General features: G+C 34.1%; 1 protein-coding gene across 1 annotated transcript in view; it reads right to left on the reverse strand.

Moving 5' to 3' along the window:
- LOC117337267 overlaps positions 1-17,754 on the reverse strand; it is a 26,830-nt gene extending 9,076 nt beyond the window's left edge. The window contains exons 1-10 of the mRNA XM_033898199.1: positions 17,418-17,754; positions 12,050-12,363; positions 11,392-11,546; positions 10,932-11,071; positions 9,106-9,256; positions 7,705-8,194; positions 7,005-7,233; positions 5,607-5,779; positions 4,557-4,791; positions 1,403-1,584 (exon numbers count right to left, since the gene is read on the reverse strand). Of these exons, the coding sequence (XP_033754090.1) occupies positions 1,403-1,584; positions 4,557-4,791; positions 5,607-5,779; positions 7,005-7,233; positions 7,705-8,194; positions 9,106-9,256; positions 10,932-11,071; positions 11,392-11,546; positions 12,050-12,363; positions 17,418-17,697 (2,349 nt within the window). The 5' untranslated portion in view covers positions 17,698-17,754. The remainder of the gene's footprint in view (positions 1-1,402; positions 1,585-4,556; positions 4,792-5,606; positions 5,780-7,004; positions 7,234-7,704; positions 8,195-9,105; positions 9,257-10,931; positions 11,072-11,391; positions 11,547-12,049; positions 12,364-17,417) is intronic.
- Between the last annotated feature and the right edge of the window lie 3,853 nt (positions 17,755-21,607).

Raw genomic sequence — 21,607 nt, forward strand, 5'->3', positions numbered from 1 at the left:
GATCCCAGAGGGATCTTGATGCCCACCATTGAATCATTTGTATCAGTGTTATGAAATAATGATCTTTTCTCTACTTTTTTACCCTCTTTCTCTAAACCATCTGATAACATGGGGAACCATATAAGAACTTTCTAAAATGTATGGACAACAAATTCTAGCAGTCAAAATTCAAGATGGCTACTTGTCAGGCATTTTGTTTTCCTGATCAGACTCAAAATTGATTTGTAACAACTAATAAAAAAGGACCATGGGGAACACAGATGTGAAGTTTGAGAAATATATCCCTTCAGTACTTTTCAAGAAATGCTGATAAAAAATTTTAACTTTCAAAATCCAATATGGCCACCTGTCAACTATTCTGTTTTCCTGATCAGACATGAAATTGAATGGAAACAACTAGGGGCCGAGGGGAACCTACATATGAAGTTTAAGGAATATCCTTCTAGTCCCTTTCAGGAAACAGCAATAACAATCTTCAACTGTCCATAAGATGCCCATAGGCAGGTCACCTGAATTTTGAAATATTTCTGTCATATTGACAGACCCTTTTTGACTCCGTCCATCAGCCCCTGAAGGTTATTCAGGCCACCATTTGCAAACCATCAGAACTAATTCCAAAAGAACTTCATCACTGATAGTCAAAAATGTGATTTCCATACATAAAATACTGTGAAGTTTACCTCCACCCCAGAGGCAAACGTGAGACCACAGGGTCACGAAATTCACAATTTTGGTAAAGCACATTAAGACCCTTTTATCTAAGAAGAATACTTGATTTCACCTTGTTAGGGTCTTGAGAAGAAGATTTCTGAAATTTCAGTTAATTTGTTCCTTTTCGGACCCACCCGTCAGCCAAGGGGGTCTATCAGGGCCAACATGTACATACCATCAAAATGTCGTACCATGCTTATGTCTTCCAAGTTAGAATGAATTCCAATTGAAATCAAGCAAATGATAGTCATGCAGACTAAATATCCAAGATGGCCGCCTGTTATCCATTTGCTTCCCAAGTCAGACTCTTATTGATTTGGCACAACTAGGAACTATGGGGAACCTAGATGTGAAGTTTTAGAAATATTCTATAGTATTTTTTCTATAGTACTTTTCAAGAAATGGTGATAACAAACTTCAATTGTCAAAATCCAAGATGGCCGCCTGTTAGCCATTTTTGCAGATCAGACTCAAAATTTGAATTGGCACAACGTTAACTAACGACCAAGGGGAACCTTCATGTGAAGTTTGGAAAATATCCATCCAGTTCTTTTTAAGTAAAAGTGATAATTGTTAATATGACAACATTAATCAATATCAATTGCTAAATGTTTAAAGATACCTGTAAGCAGTCCTAGTTTTGTATCATGTTGTGAGTAGAGGATTTCGTTTTCTCACTAGGTGTACTTACAAAATACTCCAGGAACTCCAACTGCTTCTTCTCCACAAGTGATAGTCTGTTGACAGGGGTACATTCCTGAGCTGTAGGTTCCAGTGAGTTTAAGTAGTGAGACACATCTGTGGTCAGGCCGTGCCATATATATTTCTGACTGACAGCTCCACATAGATCTTCAAATGTAGGGACAACAGCTCCTTCAACACAAAGCATACATACCGGGTATTAATAATTTACCGGGAATGGTTTTTTTTACATAATAGTATGCATTCACTACACTGGTCATCTGCATGATCAGGTAAAAGGGTACATTCTAATCACTGAATAGTCATACATAAAACACTTAACCGGTCCAATCACTGAATTGTCATACATAAAACACTTAACTGGCTGTACTATTTTAACCTCTTACATATTCAAAGAATTTGAGTCCCCATTAGAAAATCAGCTCTGTATTTTCAAATTTGTTTTCCAATAAGAAATTCACATTGTACTCCACCAAAAGAGAAAACAATGACTCAAAAATGAATACTACAAATCAGCTATACAACATCATCATATACATTCTTACAAAGATGAAAATTTGGAAACTAGCAAAATAACAGTACTGAAAATACTGAAGGAGCTAGTGAGATATTTGGACTTGGAAAACAATGAACTGTTAAAGGTGAAATTTTAAATAAAGCAATTATATATCAATATAATTGAAGTAGAAGCACCACTCAAGATTTTTAGTTTATTGACAAAAGGATGTTTACTGAAAAAAAATGAAGCTAGCTGGACAGATAGACAAACACAGTAACATGGCATATGAAGCTCACTCGCCCATTCTGACTATGTCATACAAATATTTTGGTAGGGGCAATATAACAATATCCTCAGCGAAAGATTTACCCTCTCCTTTTTATATTAAGAACATAATGTTGGTGAGATTGTTGAACATTTGCAATAATAACAATTATCCAAAACACAGTACAGATAGTTAAACTAGTTGCTAATCCCTCATTTAAATCATTCAAAACATCTATCAGTCATCCGGGTACTGATCTCCCCAACACTTGGTTGTGTCACTGTTTTCAAATTTATTTAGTTAACCTTGCATAATAAAATCAAGGGTGGAATATCAAGTGAGTGAGATTGGCTGAACTTCCTTGTAGCATCAAATCAAACTCTTGGGGCACTTGCTTTAATTTTTGCCACTTTTGCTACTAACAAAATCTGTTTAAACTCAAGTTTGTCATTCCTACAGCGATAATCTGGACACTGTCTCCCCTGGTTTTGGTATCTGATTTCGGCATTTGCCCTCTTAATAAAATTTGTTTATCCGAACCTGTCTATTGAGAGAAGTAAGTATTTTATTGAGAGGCTTAATAAGTAACATGTAAGGCACTTTACAGTCTATTACAATGCTCTCCACCAAAACTCTGTAAAATTAAAGAATTTGAACACAAAAATGCAACAACAATTTGTAGACAACAATATGCATCACCAATATTCAAATATATTTGCATGTAAATCACAAAACATTCAATCTTTAGCAGTGTGGTAGCTGACTTAATCATAAGTAGTCTCTAAGGTAAAAGTTTGTCAGGATAAAAACATAGCCTATTCCTTTCCATTGTATTTTAATCACTTGACTGGTGATGGAAGCCTTTAGCTAGATAAAGGACCAATCAAAAAGTATCCCTTCTTGAACACTCCAATATCATTGCTGTATCAGCAATTCTCTTATTTGCGTTAGTGTGATAAGCTGCCTATAAAATTTGTATAAATATCGGCATTAATTCAGTGTTTTGCTGGACTTGTATGCATTGTGACAGTACTAGTGGAACAAGGAAATTTAGGTGCTTAACATCATACACACGCCTACTTCAGCTAGGTAAAGGTCTGGCGCAAACCAACAAGGAGCTTGTCATAGGTATATTTGAAATACATCTAGCACATGCCAAGAGGTCGAGGCCTAACCCGTTTGTGCTAATATAAAATAAGCTATTTATTGTTAGAGGTATTTATCGATATTGTGTCTGAAAACACTTGCTTTCAACACTGCATACCTTTTACAGACTATCATTATCAGATTCGCCGTTTGGAAGGCAAAGTATGTATCGAAGGTCTCATTGTCAGGGCTAATAAAAATTATTTAACTTTCATTTCCTTTTATATCTATAAAGCTACTCCCTTACAGTAAATTGATTTATTACATTGGATATGCAGTTTGTTCAAAGTCTTTGTAACTCCATTGTTTAGTGTTAATCAATATTTTCATTGTTATTGAAAATAGTGTTAACTGGATATTGTTATTGAAAATAGTGTTATTGAAAATAGTGTTAACTGGATATTGTTATTGAAAATAGTGTTAACTGGAATGTTCACAACATTATTAGGATAATTTATTGTTTCTTACATATTTGCTATATGAACAAAATGCTACAAAAGTTGTCTCCTAACTCAGTAACTCAGTTTTTCAAAAGGACTGCAAGTTCTTTACTTTTACTGGATAGAAAAATTACATTTCTTTACAATATATACTGGTATCTTATTTGTATTTACAGTTCAACTAAACCATTAGTGAATCAAAAGAAATTGCATGATCAATTTTGAAACGCAATTGCAATCAAATGGAAATAAAAGTAACACATTGTGCGTCATGTCTGATAGATGATCGCATTATGGTAGGCATAAATGCATCAATAAAAACAAAACACTGATGCTGTTTTTCCCAATTTTCTGAGCGAATACCAACAAGTTATCTTTAGGACAAGGATCCACTCCAACCATTGAAGGAACGTTATTGGGTATATGTAAGGCGGATCTTTTCTCTGCTTTTTCATTCTTTCCTAATTTCCTTTTAATTATTTCAATAACAAGGTGAACCTACAGATGAAATCTTAGAGGAATATAAAATGAAATTTCTTTGAACAAGAAATACAGATAAGAAACTTCAATTTTCAAAATACGAAATGGTCCTCTCTCAGCCATTTTGTTTTCCGATAAGTCTCAAAATTGAACATGCACATGACCATATAGGGAACCTACATGTAAAATATTAGTCTGATCCAAACAATGCTTTCCAAGAAATAGAGGTTAAAAAAACTTAAATGTGTTAAAATTCAAAATGGCTCCCTTTCAACTGTGAATTTTTAAACGGATCAAGTTATTGTCATTGTACCTGTACTTTTATGAACAGACTTGATGGCCATTTTGCGTGCCCGACTGGCTATTTCTACACACATAGAGGAGGTCTTGTCAATCAGATACAGGACCCCTTTGACAAGCTTGAATTGGTCAGCTATCTTTTCAACTGCAGCTTTATCTTGACCATTAGTGGAGGATGGAAACTTTGACTTCTGTAGATATTGTATAAGTAAGGAGTAGTGCTTCTCAGCAACTTCTGCCATCTTCTCCTACAGTAAAGAAAAAACATAATTGATGATTTTTTTCATATAAATATGATGTCCAATGTGATGGGGTGGGAATTCAAAATTGTACAAATTAAATCCTTAACTGAGAAATTGGTTAGTATATAACTCAAATGCATTTTTTTGTCATATTTGTTGAAATATCCAGGTGAGCAATACAGGCCCTCTATTTAACATTTAATCACTGTAACCTTGAAAGAAGGAGAAGGGCAATCATTTGATCAAACTTTTTGTCTGTTCTCCAAGCATGCCACTTTCCCAATATATTGAACCTTAGTTCATGAGAATAATAAGTTGCTTTAAAATATTAAAGAGTTTGAACTTGGTAGCCCTTCATCCCAGCATGCTAATAATCCAACATTATGACCTTTGGCCTCTTGGTTTCAAGTTGTGCAAAGATTTTAACACATTTTACTTTGATGGTATATCAAGGTAATTCATTTCAATAAACTTTGAAGTACTTCATCCCACCATGCTACAGGAATAATACGATGACATGCCTTCTCTATAGTTAAACTCTAAAGATATGAATACATATTTGACCCCTGTGACCTTGGAAGTAGGTCAAGGTCATTTATTTGAAAAACTTGATAGCCCTTCATTCCACTATGCTACTGGTATAATATATATAATGACCCTAGGCCTCTACAATTTTGACAAACTTGAAAATGTGAATTGTTTTCTAGATATGACATAGGACAAAAGGCGATCCCAATAAGTCACTTAAGACGTCGTCAGATGACCTATAATTAAATATAATAAATGCTTATTAAATGCAACCAATTAAGTTTTAAACTTACAAATCTCCGGATTCTAGCCATTGTAGGTACTTCCGTAACATTCTTTCCTTTCTCTGAATGTTTCATATCACAAACTGGACAAGCAGCTACAAATGCCTGGCACTCTGTCACAATACTTCTCCAGTAGTATGAGGATAGCGACTTCATAACTTGTCGTACGGGCATGTGATTACCTGTCAAGTATACATGTATTTATCAAATAAATGTTAGAATTATTCCTCATAATGTAATCAAATTTCTACACATACAAGAGGCTCGTGGGACTTAACAGTCACGCATGTTCTTTTTTTTAAATGAACAAAATACAGCGGAACTTCCCTAAACTAATCACGCATGGCACATGAATATTTGGTTGGTTTAAATTTAGAGAATGTTTGGTTTGGAGAAGTGATCTATTTTGACTTGTCAAGATCCGGGGAAAATAATACTGATCAGATTAATTTTTTTTATGTTTGATCTTTGAAGCAGCTGCATACGACCTGTCACTAAGTATATCTCTGTGCTTATGGGGCATGACAAGGGGCATTTATTCCATTGCAAACTATAACGATTTAACAACTAGAAATAAGTTGCACTGTATTATTCAACATGATATTAGAAAATATCAACACTCTTTTTCAATATCTAGCATAGATTTAAGGCATTAAACTGTTCAATTCTAGCAATATTGGGTTTAGCTAAATAAGAAAAATGTGGAAATCTTGGCACATATCAGACTACATTGAGCCCTGAATCACAGCCCCTTTGGGTGATCAGTAGTTTGAATTAATTCCAATGGAAATTCAACAAATGATAGTCAAAACTGTGATTTCCCTCCAGTATATTAGTTTACACCCTCCCCATGATCATGAGATGATCATGATCAGACCCCAGGTTCATGAAATTGGCAGTTTTAGTTAAGCACCTTGAAGGTTTTCTAGCTATGAAGAAAATTTGATAATAGCATACATGGGTATTTAGAAGATTTTTTGGAGTTTCTGTCAATTTCACCTATATTTTGGCCCTGCTCATCAATCCCTAGTGGTCAATCAGGGTCAGTATTTTCATACCATCTAACTGCTATCCCATACTGATAATTATAGTTTGTAATATTTCCAAAGACTATCAAACAAATAATGCTCAAAAATTGGATTTCCCTTATAAAATTATTTCAATCCATAGATAAGCAGTGAATGCTCCAACTTTGCTTCCAATTCATAACCTATGTATTATATACCTGGAAATACGTTTGTAATTACCTAGTCCCCATAAATTGTTATCCATGCATCGTATTCATTGTCGATATTCAAGGTCTACAAAAAAGGGAATAGGTTTGATATTTTGAGTAATAACTACCTGTACATTTCTTCATCATCAGATAGTGAGAGATTGTTAGGATTAGAATGGTAAATGATATACCTTCAGCATCTATATGTGCAGATTTCAGGAGTTTCATTCTGTCCTTCAGTTTGGTGACAACCTGCCTTTTACTGGTAGATCCCACATTGTACATGAGCTTTCCATCTTTTATGGAGTAGTTAGTATGAGCTTTCCTGACTGTTCGCTTCAGGTGTTCACTACACCCTGGAGGGTAAGTTTGTTGTTGCAAGTATGTCAAAATGCTTCCATAGAACACGTCTAAAGAAACCTGAAAAAAATCAACTTTACTCAGGTTTGATATTATCTCTACAGTATACAACATAAATTTACAGTTAAAAGGACTAAAAAGACCAAAATAATCACCAGGAAAAATTTGTCAACATCACAAACCTAAATGTTCAAGGTTCCAAGATAATGATGTGTTGTGATCTGAAGTTCGAATGTATTCTTACGTCAATAAAAATTTGCCGATGAACCAAATGTAGGCATTTCCCTATGAATATGTAAAGATTCCATAGCTATTACCTTGACCTTGAATGTAAGACATTGACCTTCATCTGGGATACAAATTATTGAGAAAATCAGTTAATACTTCATCAGGAAGCTACAATTACTCCAACTGTTGCCTCATAGCCACTACCGACTTTAATTTGATAATTTCACAATTTCAAATAATTCTAAAATTCCTGTGTCAAAAACAGACAATATACAACATACACTACACTACAACATTACATACCTTGCATATCTCCTGATCATGTTTATCTAAATCTCCATCACGATCAGCCTCCGATTCTTTCTCTATTTTGACTCTATCCTTGAGTTGCTGTGAATATCTGGGTTTGCGTTTCCGCGCCCCTGTTGGCAGTGGTGTTGATAAAGGAATATCTGTACTAATCTCTGTACTGTCACTAGAGAAAATAGCATCACTATGATCACTGTCCTCTTCATCCACCTGTATGTCCTCGTCACTCTGCTGCCGTCTTTTCCTTCCACGTTTCCTACCAGATGTGTTAGAGATGGTAGGTACTTTAAAGTCTGTAGTGTCTACCATCTCATTGTTTTGTTCTTTGAATTCTTTCCCCAAATCAAGGGCATAATCTGTGTAGAGCTGGACAAGTCTATTAGTAGAGCTCTGCATCTGGTCTAGTGTCAGATGGGGGTCCATTGTAGCAATCGTAGAGCTGGCATCTTCCCGATGAGATAGGTACAGGGGCAAGCGAAATTCCCTATGGTAAATAAACAAAATGTACATGTATATAGATGCATTCCACAAGAATTGTCGGAAGACAACGTAGCTTACTGAGTGAATGGAAATGAAGTAACTCAAAGATCACGGTCAAGGTCAGTATGTCCACAAATGTAGTACAGATAGAAAGGTTTTGTCACAAGGAACACACAGTGTCAAACATGAAAGCTCTATCTCGTATAGTTAACATACTGTGACAAAGGTCAAACTTTTAAAAAATATTGACACATCTTTAGGATTTATATAGGGAATATAACTTAGATGAAATCGCAAACACTTTAATTGATAATATCAGCACAATGTATACTAATTACAGTGTACAAGTTAATGTATGTTGAATTTAATTACAAATCTAACAAGTGATCCCACAGGGATCTTGGCACCCACCATTAAATGACCTTTATCAATGCTATGAAAAACTTCCCTCACCAAGATGACTGCCTGTCAGTCACTTTCTTTTACTGTTCAGTCTCAAAATGGAATGAGCACAACAAGATGGCACTAAGGACATACTGACCTTGACCGTGATCTTTGACACAATTAATTATAATGGGAACTCACATGTGAAATTTGAGAAAATATCCCTACAGCATTTTTAACAGTTTTTAGCAGTGTTAACAAACTTATACTGTTGAAATCGAAGATGGCCACCTGTCGGCTATCTTGTTTTTCTGATCAAAGTCACAATAGAATGACACAACATGGGCCCAAGAAGAACCTAAATGTGAAATTTGAGAAATATTCTTCAATATGTATACTTTTCAAGAAATATAACAAGGATCTTTTATTGAGGGCCCGGAGGAAGGACCACAGACATAAGATGGCTTTAATAGTCCACCATCCTATGATGACGGGCTTATAAAAGATAAGTATATGATCAATTATTATTACCTTCCAAATGTTAAATAGCTTGGTGTATACTCCGCTTCTTTTCCTCTAGATATTCGCAGAGGCAATAGGGCGAACTCGATACATTTATCCCAACACTCATTATTCTGAATGAAACTGACAAGTTTTTCTTCTACTTCATTCCACTGTGCAGCTAAAAACATGAAAAGTGTATCATGGAAGACTTTGTAGATTTTAAATTACAACTCTGAAACAAGTCAATAGTGCAGTATGATATCAAAATTATCAACACATGCATCACAATAATTCAAAAGATGATATCATCAGAGAGGGCCATAGCAATGATTATAAGCTTTCAGAAACAAACAGTTGATAGTATCTTAAATGATAAATTTACAGTCATCTTAAACTCCAGACATTCATTTCAAATGGCAGCATTACTGAGACAGAATAAGTTTGAAAAGCAAAGAATAAAGGAGACCACTCCTTCAACCCAAGAGTGGATAGTTAAACAATCAGATAAGTGTCATATATTTTTACAGTATTATGAATTTTTCGATTTGGCCAAAAGTTCGATTTTTTTGTTTTTTTTTGTCAATACAAACAATAATTTTCTAGAAGCTGATAGACAAAACTCTGATTGTTTATAATGGACCCAGTTTTGGCTAGTCTAAACTCTTTAGATGAAGAACATCAAGTAATATTTTTTCTTTGCAAACTCCATGGAAAGTTCTCAACGATTAGCCGCGGGTATATGCCAAGACAAGATCAATAGACAAGTTTCGGGTAATCATGTATGTGTGATCATTACTGTTCAGCTGTGACAGACAAACCATTCATATATGCCACAAATTTTAGTGCTGATTCAGTTTTTTTTACATTGTAAAAATACATTGTGCATGAGACAGCTAACTGCAACTTAAGGCCCTGACAATGTATTTGTAACATGTGATCAGTATGATGCTATATAGCAAACTAACAACACCCCCAAAGAAGGATCTTGGCTCCCACCATTAGATGATTTTTATTGCTTCTATATCAGACTGATCTTCTCTCTACTTTTCCCTTCTTTCTTCTTTCTTAATAATCTGATTACACAAACAAGCAGAATCTACATGTGAAGTTTGAGAAACATCCCTCCAGTTCTTTTCAAGAAAAAGCGAATAATAAACTTCAGATATCTAAATCCAAGATGGCGCGTGCCTATCGGCCATTTTCTTTTCCAGATGAAAAATCAAAACTGAATTGGCACAACTAGATACCAAAGGAAACCTACACATGAAGTTTGAGGAATATTTATTCAGTAATTTTCAAGAAATAGTGATAAACTTCAATTCTCAAAATCCAGATGACTGCCTGTCAGCCATTTTGTTTTTCTGATCAAAATTCTTAATTGAATTGGCACAACTAGGGACCAAGAGGAACCTACACATGAAGTTTGAGGAATGTCCCTCCAGTACTTAAAAAGAAATAGCGATAACAAGGATTGTTTATGGATGGACGGACAACGGATGCAGGGCGATTTGAATAATCAACCATTCACACGTTCATAATTTAATATCCCAAAATGAAGACAATTTAATGATTAATTAACATGAAATTAAATGAAATACTATCTTTTTACTCAATTATGAATGTGCCATTGTTCACATATGTTACCTGTCAGCCATACAATGGATATGCCAGCTATACAGATAAATCTATCAAGATCTATGTTTACATCTTACCTTTTGCCGAGATTTTGGCTTATATCGACTCTGATAGTTCAAACTCACGCTATTTTCTGAAGCATAATTTCGTATAATTCTAACAGGTTCATCAATATTTATTAATTTTGTTCTAACTTATCCACCGGAGGTTTACCGTACCTGAATTCCAAACAGTTGAATTCTGATGTAGAGTAATGTCAAAGAGGCCCTTATCTTTCAATACTGTGGACAATGGTTGACATTGTGGTATGGTGCTGGGTCCACATTTCTTTACACTCAGGTTATGCATCACTCCAAATCTACAAAAGTGAATATTTCAAAATTTATTGCTACTTTGAAATATACAATGAATCTTGCACATACCGGGTAAAAAGTATTGTATTGTAATAAATACATACAAATATGTATATATATATACTTGCACAATTTTGAAAATATTATAATTCATAAACCCTCAAGTATACAGTGGCAATTTTTTTATCTCAAAGTTAACTGAAAAATTACCATGTTTCATCCACACAGAAAGGCAGAAAGTTCTACAGACATAATTCAAGTGAATTTTTTTCAAATATTATATATAAAGAAGTATATTGAATACATGTACACTGAATCTACTGACCTACAAATCCATTTCATCACCAGGTGTGTTATATCGGCAGGTGTCACCTTATGCAAAATATAAGCTTCTGGCCAACCGGAGAACACATCCATGAAAACAACCACGTACTGATTACTGCCCTGACACTTGTGTGGCCCAAAAACAGACAGCTCCACCTACATATGACATATCAACAAATCACACATACATTGTATTATAAAGGATGGGACATCAACATCTAGATTTTGTAGTTTATTAATGTTTTAGATATTTCTGCTAGCTAGCTAGGCTATAGATATTATCAGGAAACGCTTCACCTTAAACATATATACTTGAGCATGTATTAAAATATATACAAGTAATCAAATAGCAGAGCCAACGCCAGTAGTCTAGTGTACAGTGTAGACATTCCAGTCCCCTGTCTTGGATACCTTAAGGTATGCAGGGCAGTTGAGGATAAAGAGAAAACTAAAGATTTAATACAACTGCAACAAATCAGGGTGAGGTTCTTAATTTGTTTGCTGGTCTAGAGGTTTGGCCTGAACAGAGGGTTGTTATTGTATTAAATCTTTAGTTTAATCATATACATTTTGCTTCATTACCCTAGACGTGTAACCAGTCTAAACTGATTTCATTATTAAATCCAACTATTTTTAATTTATACTTTAGTTTGTCTTACCGCTTCACCAAATGCCACAGGTTCTGATGGACTTTGCCATTCCATTTTGACACAGTCATCTGCTACATCAGATGCAGTGGACATAAAGGATGAGGACAATGATGATGCTGTCTCTACATCAGGGAATTCTTCTTCATCCTTAGGTGTGCTGGTTATTTGTGCTCGGTAAAGTTCGTAGGCCTGGCTTTGGGCCATTCTATTGGCACGACAAACTTGACATGTCCTTGCATACTCCCTCACCATGTTGGACACTCCCACCCAATAGTACTTTTTGTTGATAAGTGTTGTGGCCTTTTCTCGACCCAGATGTACACCTGTAATACGAAAAGATAGGATGTGATTATATATATATGAACAACATAAAACATGAGTAGAATTAACAGTACAATGGTGCACATAGTTTAGCTAGCATACACTGTTTTCAGTATAAAATACAAATATTTTATATTCTGAACATATATATTCACATTCACAATTGATAATTCAACTATAATTCAACAAAACACTTTCATTCATGCACAAATACATACTTATAATGCTAAGGGACACAACTCTCTCCAACAAAGGTACATAACTCACAAAAGCCATTCCTGTTACAAATGTAACAGATACTGACTCTTATCAGACAGTGGCACTGTGATTATACATGTAGATTAATATTCATTGCCAGTAATAAAGTCAGGACAATACGTATACACCATGCTAAAAATGCTTCACCTGTCAGAGCATATTCTAGAATTCTATTTATAGGTTCATCATGATCAACCTAAATTTATGTACATGTAACTTGAAATTGAAGGACTACGTATATGTACAGATCAATACAGGGCATCAGGTAGAACCCTTGAGAGTTTGTTTTTGACTCCCCAAAATCAGATTTTAATCTTGGGTTTGAAAGTATATTGACAATTAGACGTGTTATGACCTTTCAGATTTCTGAGAGGTAAATATATATAGTGACTTGACTTCTGGAATTGACAGGTCAAGGAACAACTTGTAGTCATGACAGCATATATATATATATATATATAACTTTGGTGAAGCTGGTCTGAAATCTGATATGCCTGATCGCAGAATTCTATTCGTCACATGACTATGTGGTTAATATTTCTGCAAATATTTGTGAATGGTAAATTCTAAAAGTTAATCTTTTGACTCCAATTCTATGCTAAAGTATGCTTCTTTCTGAGACATCATGATGCACAAGACGCCATGAATTTGTGATGTTACGTATACAGCTCTTAATCACAGTTTCAAGTGTGTTAGATGTATTACACATGTAGGATTCGAACCTGGGACATCCAAATTACTTGACAGATGCTTTAACCATTTGAGCTGTGTCCAGGCCATTGACGTTCAGCCCAGTCTTATTCTGCTACAGATGTACTGCTGAAGCAACCATCTGACTATAAACTGCCTTCCAGTTTAAACACTTCAAATGTATACATAGAGTCTGAATGCTGATCATGACATGTACATGTATTGCTATTAGATGTATACAAATACACAATCCAATGTGATCATTATCATGAAGCTAAAATACCACAAACTAGGACTAACAACTATACTAATAGTTTTTTCCCTTCTACGATGAGACTATGGAACAATATTGATGACTCATTAAGAAACTCTGTCTCTATTTCTAGTTTTAAATCAAAGATAAAAACATTATTTCCAACAACAATTTCTGAAACTTTTATTAACTGTAACCCTAGGAATCTTAATATATTACTATGTCAATTACGAAATAATGCAAGTGACTTACAACAAAATAAATTTATTGATCACTTGACTGATGATGGTTCCTGTGAATGTGGTGCACCATTATATATATATATATATAATTAGAAAATATTGAACATTTTTTTCTGGAATGTCCTCTATATTACGAATTTAGAATACATATATACACAGTATTTAATATTATTGGTTTGGTAAATGTGAATATCTTATTAAATGGCTCTCTTGAGAAATCAAATGAAATTAATGAAATTATTTTTTTCATACAAGTACATATTTGATAAAAACAAAAAGATTTTTAACTTATAAGTAACTTATACTATAAAAGCACACCAAAGTGTGTGTGTGTGCGTGCATGCGTGCGTGCATACATGCATGCATGCATGTATGTATGTATGTATGTATGAAGATAGGTGATGGTTTCTTCTTCTTTTTTCTCTTTTTCTGTCTTATTCATCTCTCTCTGTTGTTTTGTCTTTTTCAGCATCTCTATTATTTACTATTAAATCTATTATTCATTTTTTACTTATTTATTTATTTATTTATATATATATTTATTATTGACCTTTTCTCTTCTCTGTTATACTTTCTCTTCAATAAATTATCTTCTCTATTATAAGCAAAACTTTCCTCTCAACTATGATCTTTCTTTTCCTCCATTAATTGATAATAAGCATTCCATTTTACTATATCGTTAAATAATTAGAAATACAACTATATTTATAAAATTATTTATAATATTTATAACGGAAGTACGGAAAGGACCTGTATAGGCTTAGCCTGTTGTCCAATCCACTTTATATCTAAAATCTATCTCTATTATGAAATATTGTATGTAAATTAATTCAAATTGCTTGATTGAATAAAATATTTTGAAATGAAATGAAGCTAAAAATACACATATGCCATGTTTATAAACAACATATTTCTAATACAGATAAGAAATATATCATCTACTGTAGTCCTATTTATCATAGGAATGCTTTCAGGATACAAATGTATTTGAAGATCTTCTTTCAGAAACAAGGTTCACTCATCGCAAGTTTATAGTGGTTACAAATTTTAACACCACTTTTCACACTATCAACACAATATTCTACTTTTATTATCAAGAGGCTCCGCAAGTGATGGTTTATATTGGATTCTGAGTATGTATAATATTAGCTTATATTAAATTACCAATTGCAAGAGTTCTTTATACATTGATACCAATTTTTTACTGCTATCGTCCCAGGATGCATACTAATTATATAAATAATTCCATTGGTAGCTTTTTGGAAAGTTGAAGTTTTTGGGGTAACAGGACACTTTGGCACTTGGACATCTTAAGCTTGCCACTTACGGTTCAAGACACCTCGGAACTTTTACAGGATACCTCAGCATTTTCCATGGGACACCTCAGCACTTTCAGTGTATTTTCAGTACTTTTTTATACAACAATTAGGACTAGTGGGTGTTAATTTCTTGTTTATTTTATCATGCTGCTTATTGCACAGTTGTGAATATAAAAATAAATTTAAAAAAAACTTGTTACAACAAGGCGTTTGCAAATGAACAAGGCCCGAACAACTAATGGGCATTCCTTCATTTGAAGGCAAAATTAAACTTACTGGAAAATATTTATTTTTTTCCAAATAGTAAAAGGTGTTATCTTTACATTAATAAGGCAGTTTTACTCTCAAGATAAACCAAAGTTCTTCTGGTATAAAGTCCTGAAAATTCTTAATTTGACACAAAGTATCACTAATTACCTGCAAAGATGTATTACGGTATTGGTATTTGTATACCGTATATGATACACCCTTTTCCTGTGCATTTTGACATTAATTTCATTACTTGTAGGCACAAACACTCATATAATCATTGTTCGAACATAGATTTCATCAATAGAAATTGTTCATATTTCTGATGTCCAAACAAAGAGTGCCCCTTTAATGTTAATTGATCATTGAACTTTCTTCATTTTGTGATAATTATGATCTTTTATTTATCAGGAAGCTGCCTGAGCATTGTAGTATGGTTCATTAATTTGTGACACAAAAGTTAGATTTATGTGTGCGCCTATTGTATACGTAAATGTTGAGTATTACGAAAGTGCTACAGTAAATATAGGTATATATATATATCATTAAATTATGTCCGAGCATCGATAATGTCACCTTTTAAATTACCTAGTTGTAATATCTGCCAAACTCATATGACACTTTCAAAATTACCAATCACTATTTTTTAAATCGAGACACCTTTGGCTTGATTTGGCGGGACATGAATGCTTATCAAGTCACTCGGCATGACCAGGTGGCCGATCCTTTCAACTTTAATGTGAACGATACCTTCGCACGGCCTGCCTTTATATCTAGCGCTTGGGTGTAGGGTTTACTGGTAATACCTTGATTGGCATTAATTAAGAGACGTCTATTTTGACTAATTAATTGAGAATATAGACTCCATAATTTCAATTAAATAATCAAAATGCTTAGTTGGCAATACACAAATACTATCTCAGTTTGTCATACAGCAATACTGATATCGCATATTATATATACATTGTCGGGACCTAAAGTTGCAATCAGCGGTACCAGTCTCATACGCAATACTTTTTTTTCCAATAAAAAAGAACGACCTTTCATCAGAGCATATTCACTGTCCTTCGTCAAACATTTAACTTAAATATCTATACTTATTTAATGAATCCTAAATTCTATGGAAAAGTTTTCTTCTATGAAAAAGTAGTAATATACATTTAGCTTGCAACTGTTGGAAACACCATTTTCATTATATTTATTAATTTACTATCTATGTCCATTTTCATTATATTTATTAATTTACTATCTATGTCCATGTTAAGGCCATCAATAACAGGTAAGCATTTTTCAAAGAAATCATTTCTTATGTCATTTTATATAACTTACATTCTTTTTGAAAAATATTATTATCCTCCACTTTATATTGGTCACAATTAGTATAGTCTCATGATCAACAGCCAGAGAAAGTGAGCCAGCTTGGAAAAAGACAAGGTTATTCCAATGTCTTGGTATGTCCACCCGGACGTAGCGTTTGACATTGATATTTGTTGTTGTTATGTAATAGCAATTTAATTGATAAGAAGTTTTATACATTCTGTTGTATAAGCAATTATATTAATTACAAGTTTGACTATCTTATACGTTCCGTTTTACTTAGCGATTTAATTATTAGAAGTTTGATATAAGTACCGAATATTGTCACCAACAAGTGCCGAAGTAACCAATTGCCGAAAATAAAAGTACAAGTAGGTGCCTACCGAGATGTCCAAGTGCCGAATTGACCAGAGGCGTCTATGATTCGTTTTTAGAATGTGAATTGTAATGACGCCATATAACTGTTATACATTATCTACAAATCCAAAAACCGAGAAACTAGTAAAGTCAACCATTTTACTCTAACGCGAATTTTGAAAGCAGGAATGCTCTAAATGTTAAAATGCTATTGTGCCAAGATCATAGAAACTGTATAGGTAATTGAAGGACCAGACCGGCCCTAAACTGATGGGTGGAATATTTTATCCGCCATCACCGAAGAGGGTAAATCTGACCCCTGGTTAAAATGGACCATGTCAACAACAAACTATGGTCGCTGGTTTTTGTACCTTTTGAATCTACATGTGCTTCAGCGATAACCTCCAGTCGCTGCTCATCCGTCAAGAGAACCAAACGATCATGTCTTTCTGACACTGTATCGTCATTACTTTCTGCTGGAGCCGTCAAATAGTAAAGATTATCGCCATCTAGCCTGAAGCTCTTGGAACGTTTTCGAAGACTTCGTTTTTCTCCGTCAGTAGCGTATTTTGGGTATTTTCCATGCTTTATGTACTCGATAACATTTGCAAAGTTGCATATACCACGATTTATTCGTCGTGTAGTTTTCATATTTTCTGTAAAGGTAGGTCAAAACAAGTCTTCATTAAATGTCGTTCACACCGCCATTTCCGGAAACACCATGAGAAAAATACCCGGATAATAATTCCTGTTAGCTTGGTAAATACAATTATCAAAATACTTGTATGGAAACGCAATGAAGATTTTACTATGCTCTACAAACTTAATTTGTTGTATATTTTATGACGCACTTAGAAGTGACCTCATGCGGCCATTTAGCTGCTTTGCCGGAGGATTTTAAATGTATCTGGCTGGCCACAAATTAAGATGAAACTATTTTAACAAATGTTGCCAAGTTTTTTTTTAAGTTTAAACATACACTAGCTGTATCTTATTACCATAAATAGCGAAAGGATTGGGCACTAGTTTTACAAACATTTTCAACGCATATATTTAAAACATTAGTTGCCAAGTAGGCCTATATCATCAGGGACATACATAGAATGTACGTCCAATTCAACAAATCAACAGTAGCTCTAGCTAATGAGCTATTAAAACCGATTCTAACAGTAAAAGACATGCACAAATACAGAATTAAATAAATAAAATAGATAAAACAAAAGCATACAAATGTATTTATCTGATTGTGAGTTTTAAAAAAAAACACATTGTAAAAACAGGTAATTGCAGAAAATGATTGTTTGGAAATATATTTCTTGGAGTTATCTCTTTAGATTGCAGTAACATTGTGTATCATCTCCAATGCATCGCCACCGGATATTGCATTAGCTGAAGCGATAAAGTTGAAGCGGGCGTCTTTGTTGATGGTAAGTTTTCATAGATTTCCCCTATAAAATATTGTTCTTGCAAGCTAATACTATTTGTGTGTATACATAAGAGTTCTACCTTTACTATGTATTAACGATAGAGCCTTGATTACGATTCAAATATCGTTTTGACGAAAAAATGTATCGCCTAATGCAATCGAAATGTCACTGGTGATCATGTTGTGTCATACAATCTGTGTCAAAATTAATTAGTTTGTGCTTTTTATTGACGGAAGACATTGTATATAACAATACTATTATCAGACGCAAGTTTGAAGCCTATCTGCGTTGTTTTAGCCGAGATATTGTCAAAACAATCAAAAAGCCGGTGTACGGCATATTGCCCCACTGACAGTAATTTGGTGTACGGCCTACTGCAATTTGGGTATACGGCATATTGCTCCGTTCATTAATCAAACAAAAATATAACCACGTTTTTCTCTCACAACATCGGTGTATAATGCCACGAAAATGAAAAACACGCAATTTCCAAGTGTGAATTTAGAGATTAACAATACGAATATACTGCTTTACGCATGCGACACTGTGAACGTATTTCGTATTTTGTATCCTTATTACCAAACTTGCAACTTTTCATATTTCACTTTCAAATACTTCATTTTTCATATGGATTTATCCCTTGACATTTCTGCTGCTCTATATTCTTTAAATAGTTTTAAAAGTGAGATCCATCGAATGCTTGTTGAGAAATAGTAATGGCAAGCTGTGAAACCGAAAAGCCATTTTGTAATTCCAAACAGTCGCGAAATAAAGCTAGCACAAGTATGGATCAAGAACCTTCATGTTAAAATGGAAGATGGTCGCCTGTTGATTCCAACGATATCAACTTTTCTTTGTAAAACAATTCTTTGTTTTCGCTATTTCTTAGAAACTACTAGAGGGAATGCTTTACGTGAGGATTCGGGAAGTATAGATTGCACTGGATTTCCATAGTTTTGCACACACAATTATTATTATTCAAGATGGTCAGTTAGTATTCATCTTAAGTTTATGTTTCTGTTCAACAATTAAGGGTAAAAGGACAGCCTATATGATACTTTTAGTAGTGTCAAAGTACTGAATGTTCTACGTTACCTTGGTCAGACGAAAATATATACATGTATGTTGAACGATTGTCCGAAATCGAAAGTGGTCATATGGTATTAAGATTTATAAACATTCATAAACGAGTGAGATAAATTGTTACACATTCAAAGAATGTGGCTGTTGCAATCTGATTAGAATACAGATCACCATTATATACAACGTGAGGAAGTGGTGTACCATGATGAACGTAAAATTGATCCCTTATTTAGACCCCACAATTGTACCCCTCCGGCCGGGGTCGTAAAATTGATCCCTTATTTAGACCCCACAATTGTACCCCTCCGGCCGGGGTCGTAGTAGTAGTCTAAGTATATATTGCCTAAGAAACTATTATGGCCGCATATTATCGTACAGATGTATCAAGGAACTACATCTCTATTGAAGAAATCGCCACCCTAGCTCATCCTTAGAAAAAGGAAAAATGCCGATAAATAGCTTTTCCTTTTTTTCACGGAAATGATTTCGAATTGGCCACTTCCCTAATTACCGAGCAAGAAAACGGTATTTTTTCGGCATTTTGATACTGACGACGTTTTATTTTGGTATGTTAATTTTTGGCGATCTCATGCCAGGCACCAAATCAACTAAAATATTACCACAGCCGAAATATCCCAGAGTACGGTAATCACTTTGAATTACTATGATATGGAACGGGGTTACAAAAGTTGGCATATCCGGCAACACCAGCATAATGTTATCATAGACCGTTGGATCTACAAAGATTTTTTCGGTGTGAAATTCTGATGAACTTATAACACGATTGATTGGTGTATAACTTTAGGACCGTAATTGACCTTTTATCAATCGTCTGATAATATTATTGTTATATATAATGTCTTCCGTCAATAAAAAGCACAAACAAATTAATTTTGACACAGATTGTATGACACAACATGATCACCAGTAACATTTCGATTGCATTAGGCGATACATTTTTTCGTCAAAACGACATTTGAATCGTAATCAAGGCTCTATCGTTAATACATAGTAAAGGCGGAACTCTTATATATACACACAAATAGTATTAACTTACAAGAACAATATTTTATAGGGGAAATCTATGAAATCTTGCCATCAACAAAGACGCCCGATTCAGCTTTATCGCTTCAGCTAATGCAAGATACACAATGAGTAACACTTTACAATATGTCTATTGTTTTGTCTGCATGTGCTGCATTCGCATTGTGGCCCATTTCAATTCAATTCCAGGAGCCTTACAGCCCAAAGGTTTACATAGTTAATTGACATTAATGAACATGTTGTAATAGACATAATTTCACATTTGGAGAGTGATCGATTGCGACGTAAACACAATTTTAAATATATGTTCTTATTAATATATGTTCTTATTAATTATTCAAGTATTCTTTGAATACTTTGCATATAGATAGATATTTATGTGTACAGTCTGCAGTACTTTTTGTTCCGACTGGAATAAACATTACAACAATACATCTCAATAGAAATGAAATATAATATTTGAAACGAACACAACACAAATTTACTTATAATGCTTCTGACCTTCGTTTATATGCAAAAGGAATAAATTTTCCAAGATTACTTAACTCTTTGACATTTTTCACACTCATGAGTTGAATAAGTTTGAAAACGCTAGGTCTAGGTCATACCAGCTGTTTGTCAATTATGTGAGTTAAGTTGTTGTTCTGAAGTGGTCTGGTAGGGCATTCCAGATTTTAGGTGATTCTGACCGAAAAGAGTGCTTGCCATATCTTGTCCTAACATGTGATATATCTGCAGTGTTGTGATATCTGAATGTATATGCTTTTTCTGTGATATTGATTAAGTCATGTAATTATGTTGGTGTTTGTTTGTTATTTTGAAGACTTCTATTGCAAAATCCCTCAGTCTCCTTATTCTGAGTGATGGTAATTTTGAATGGGCTAGTACATTTTCGTAAGTATCTTCCTGTGTGTCGTATATGAAACTGAGTGCCCTTTCTTGAATTTTTTCCATTTTTTGTTTGTTGGTTGCTCCGCAGAAGTGCCATGTGAGTGGACAGAAATTAA

Source organism: Pecten maximus, chromosome 1 (genome assembly GCF_902652985.1).
Source record: "Pecten maximus chromosome 1, xPecMax1.1, whole genome shotgun sequence".
Lineage (NCBI taxonomy): Eukaryota > Metazoa > Mollusca > Bivalvia > Pectinida > Pectinidae > Pecten > Pecten maximus.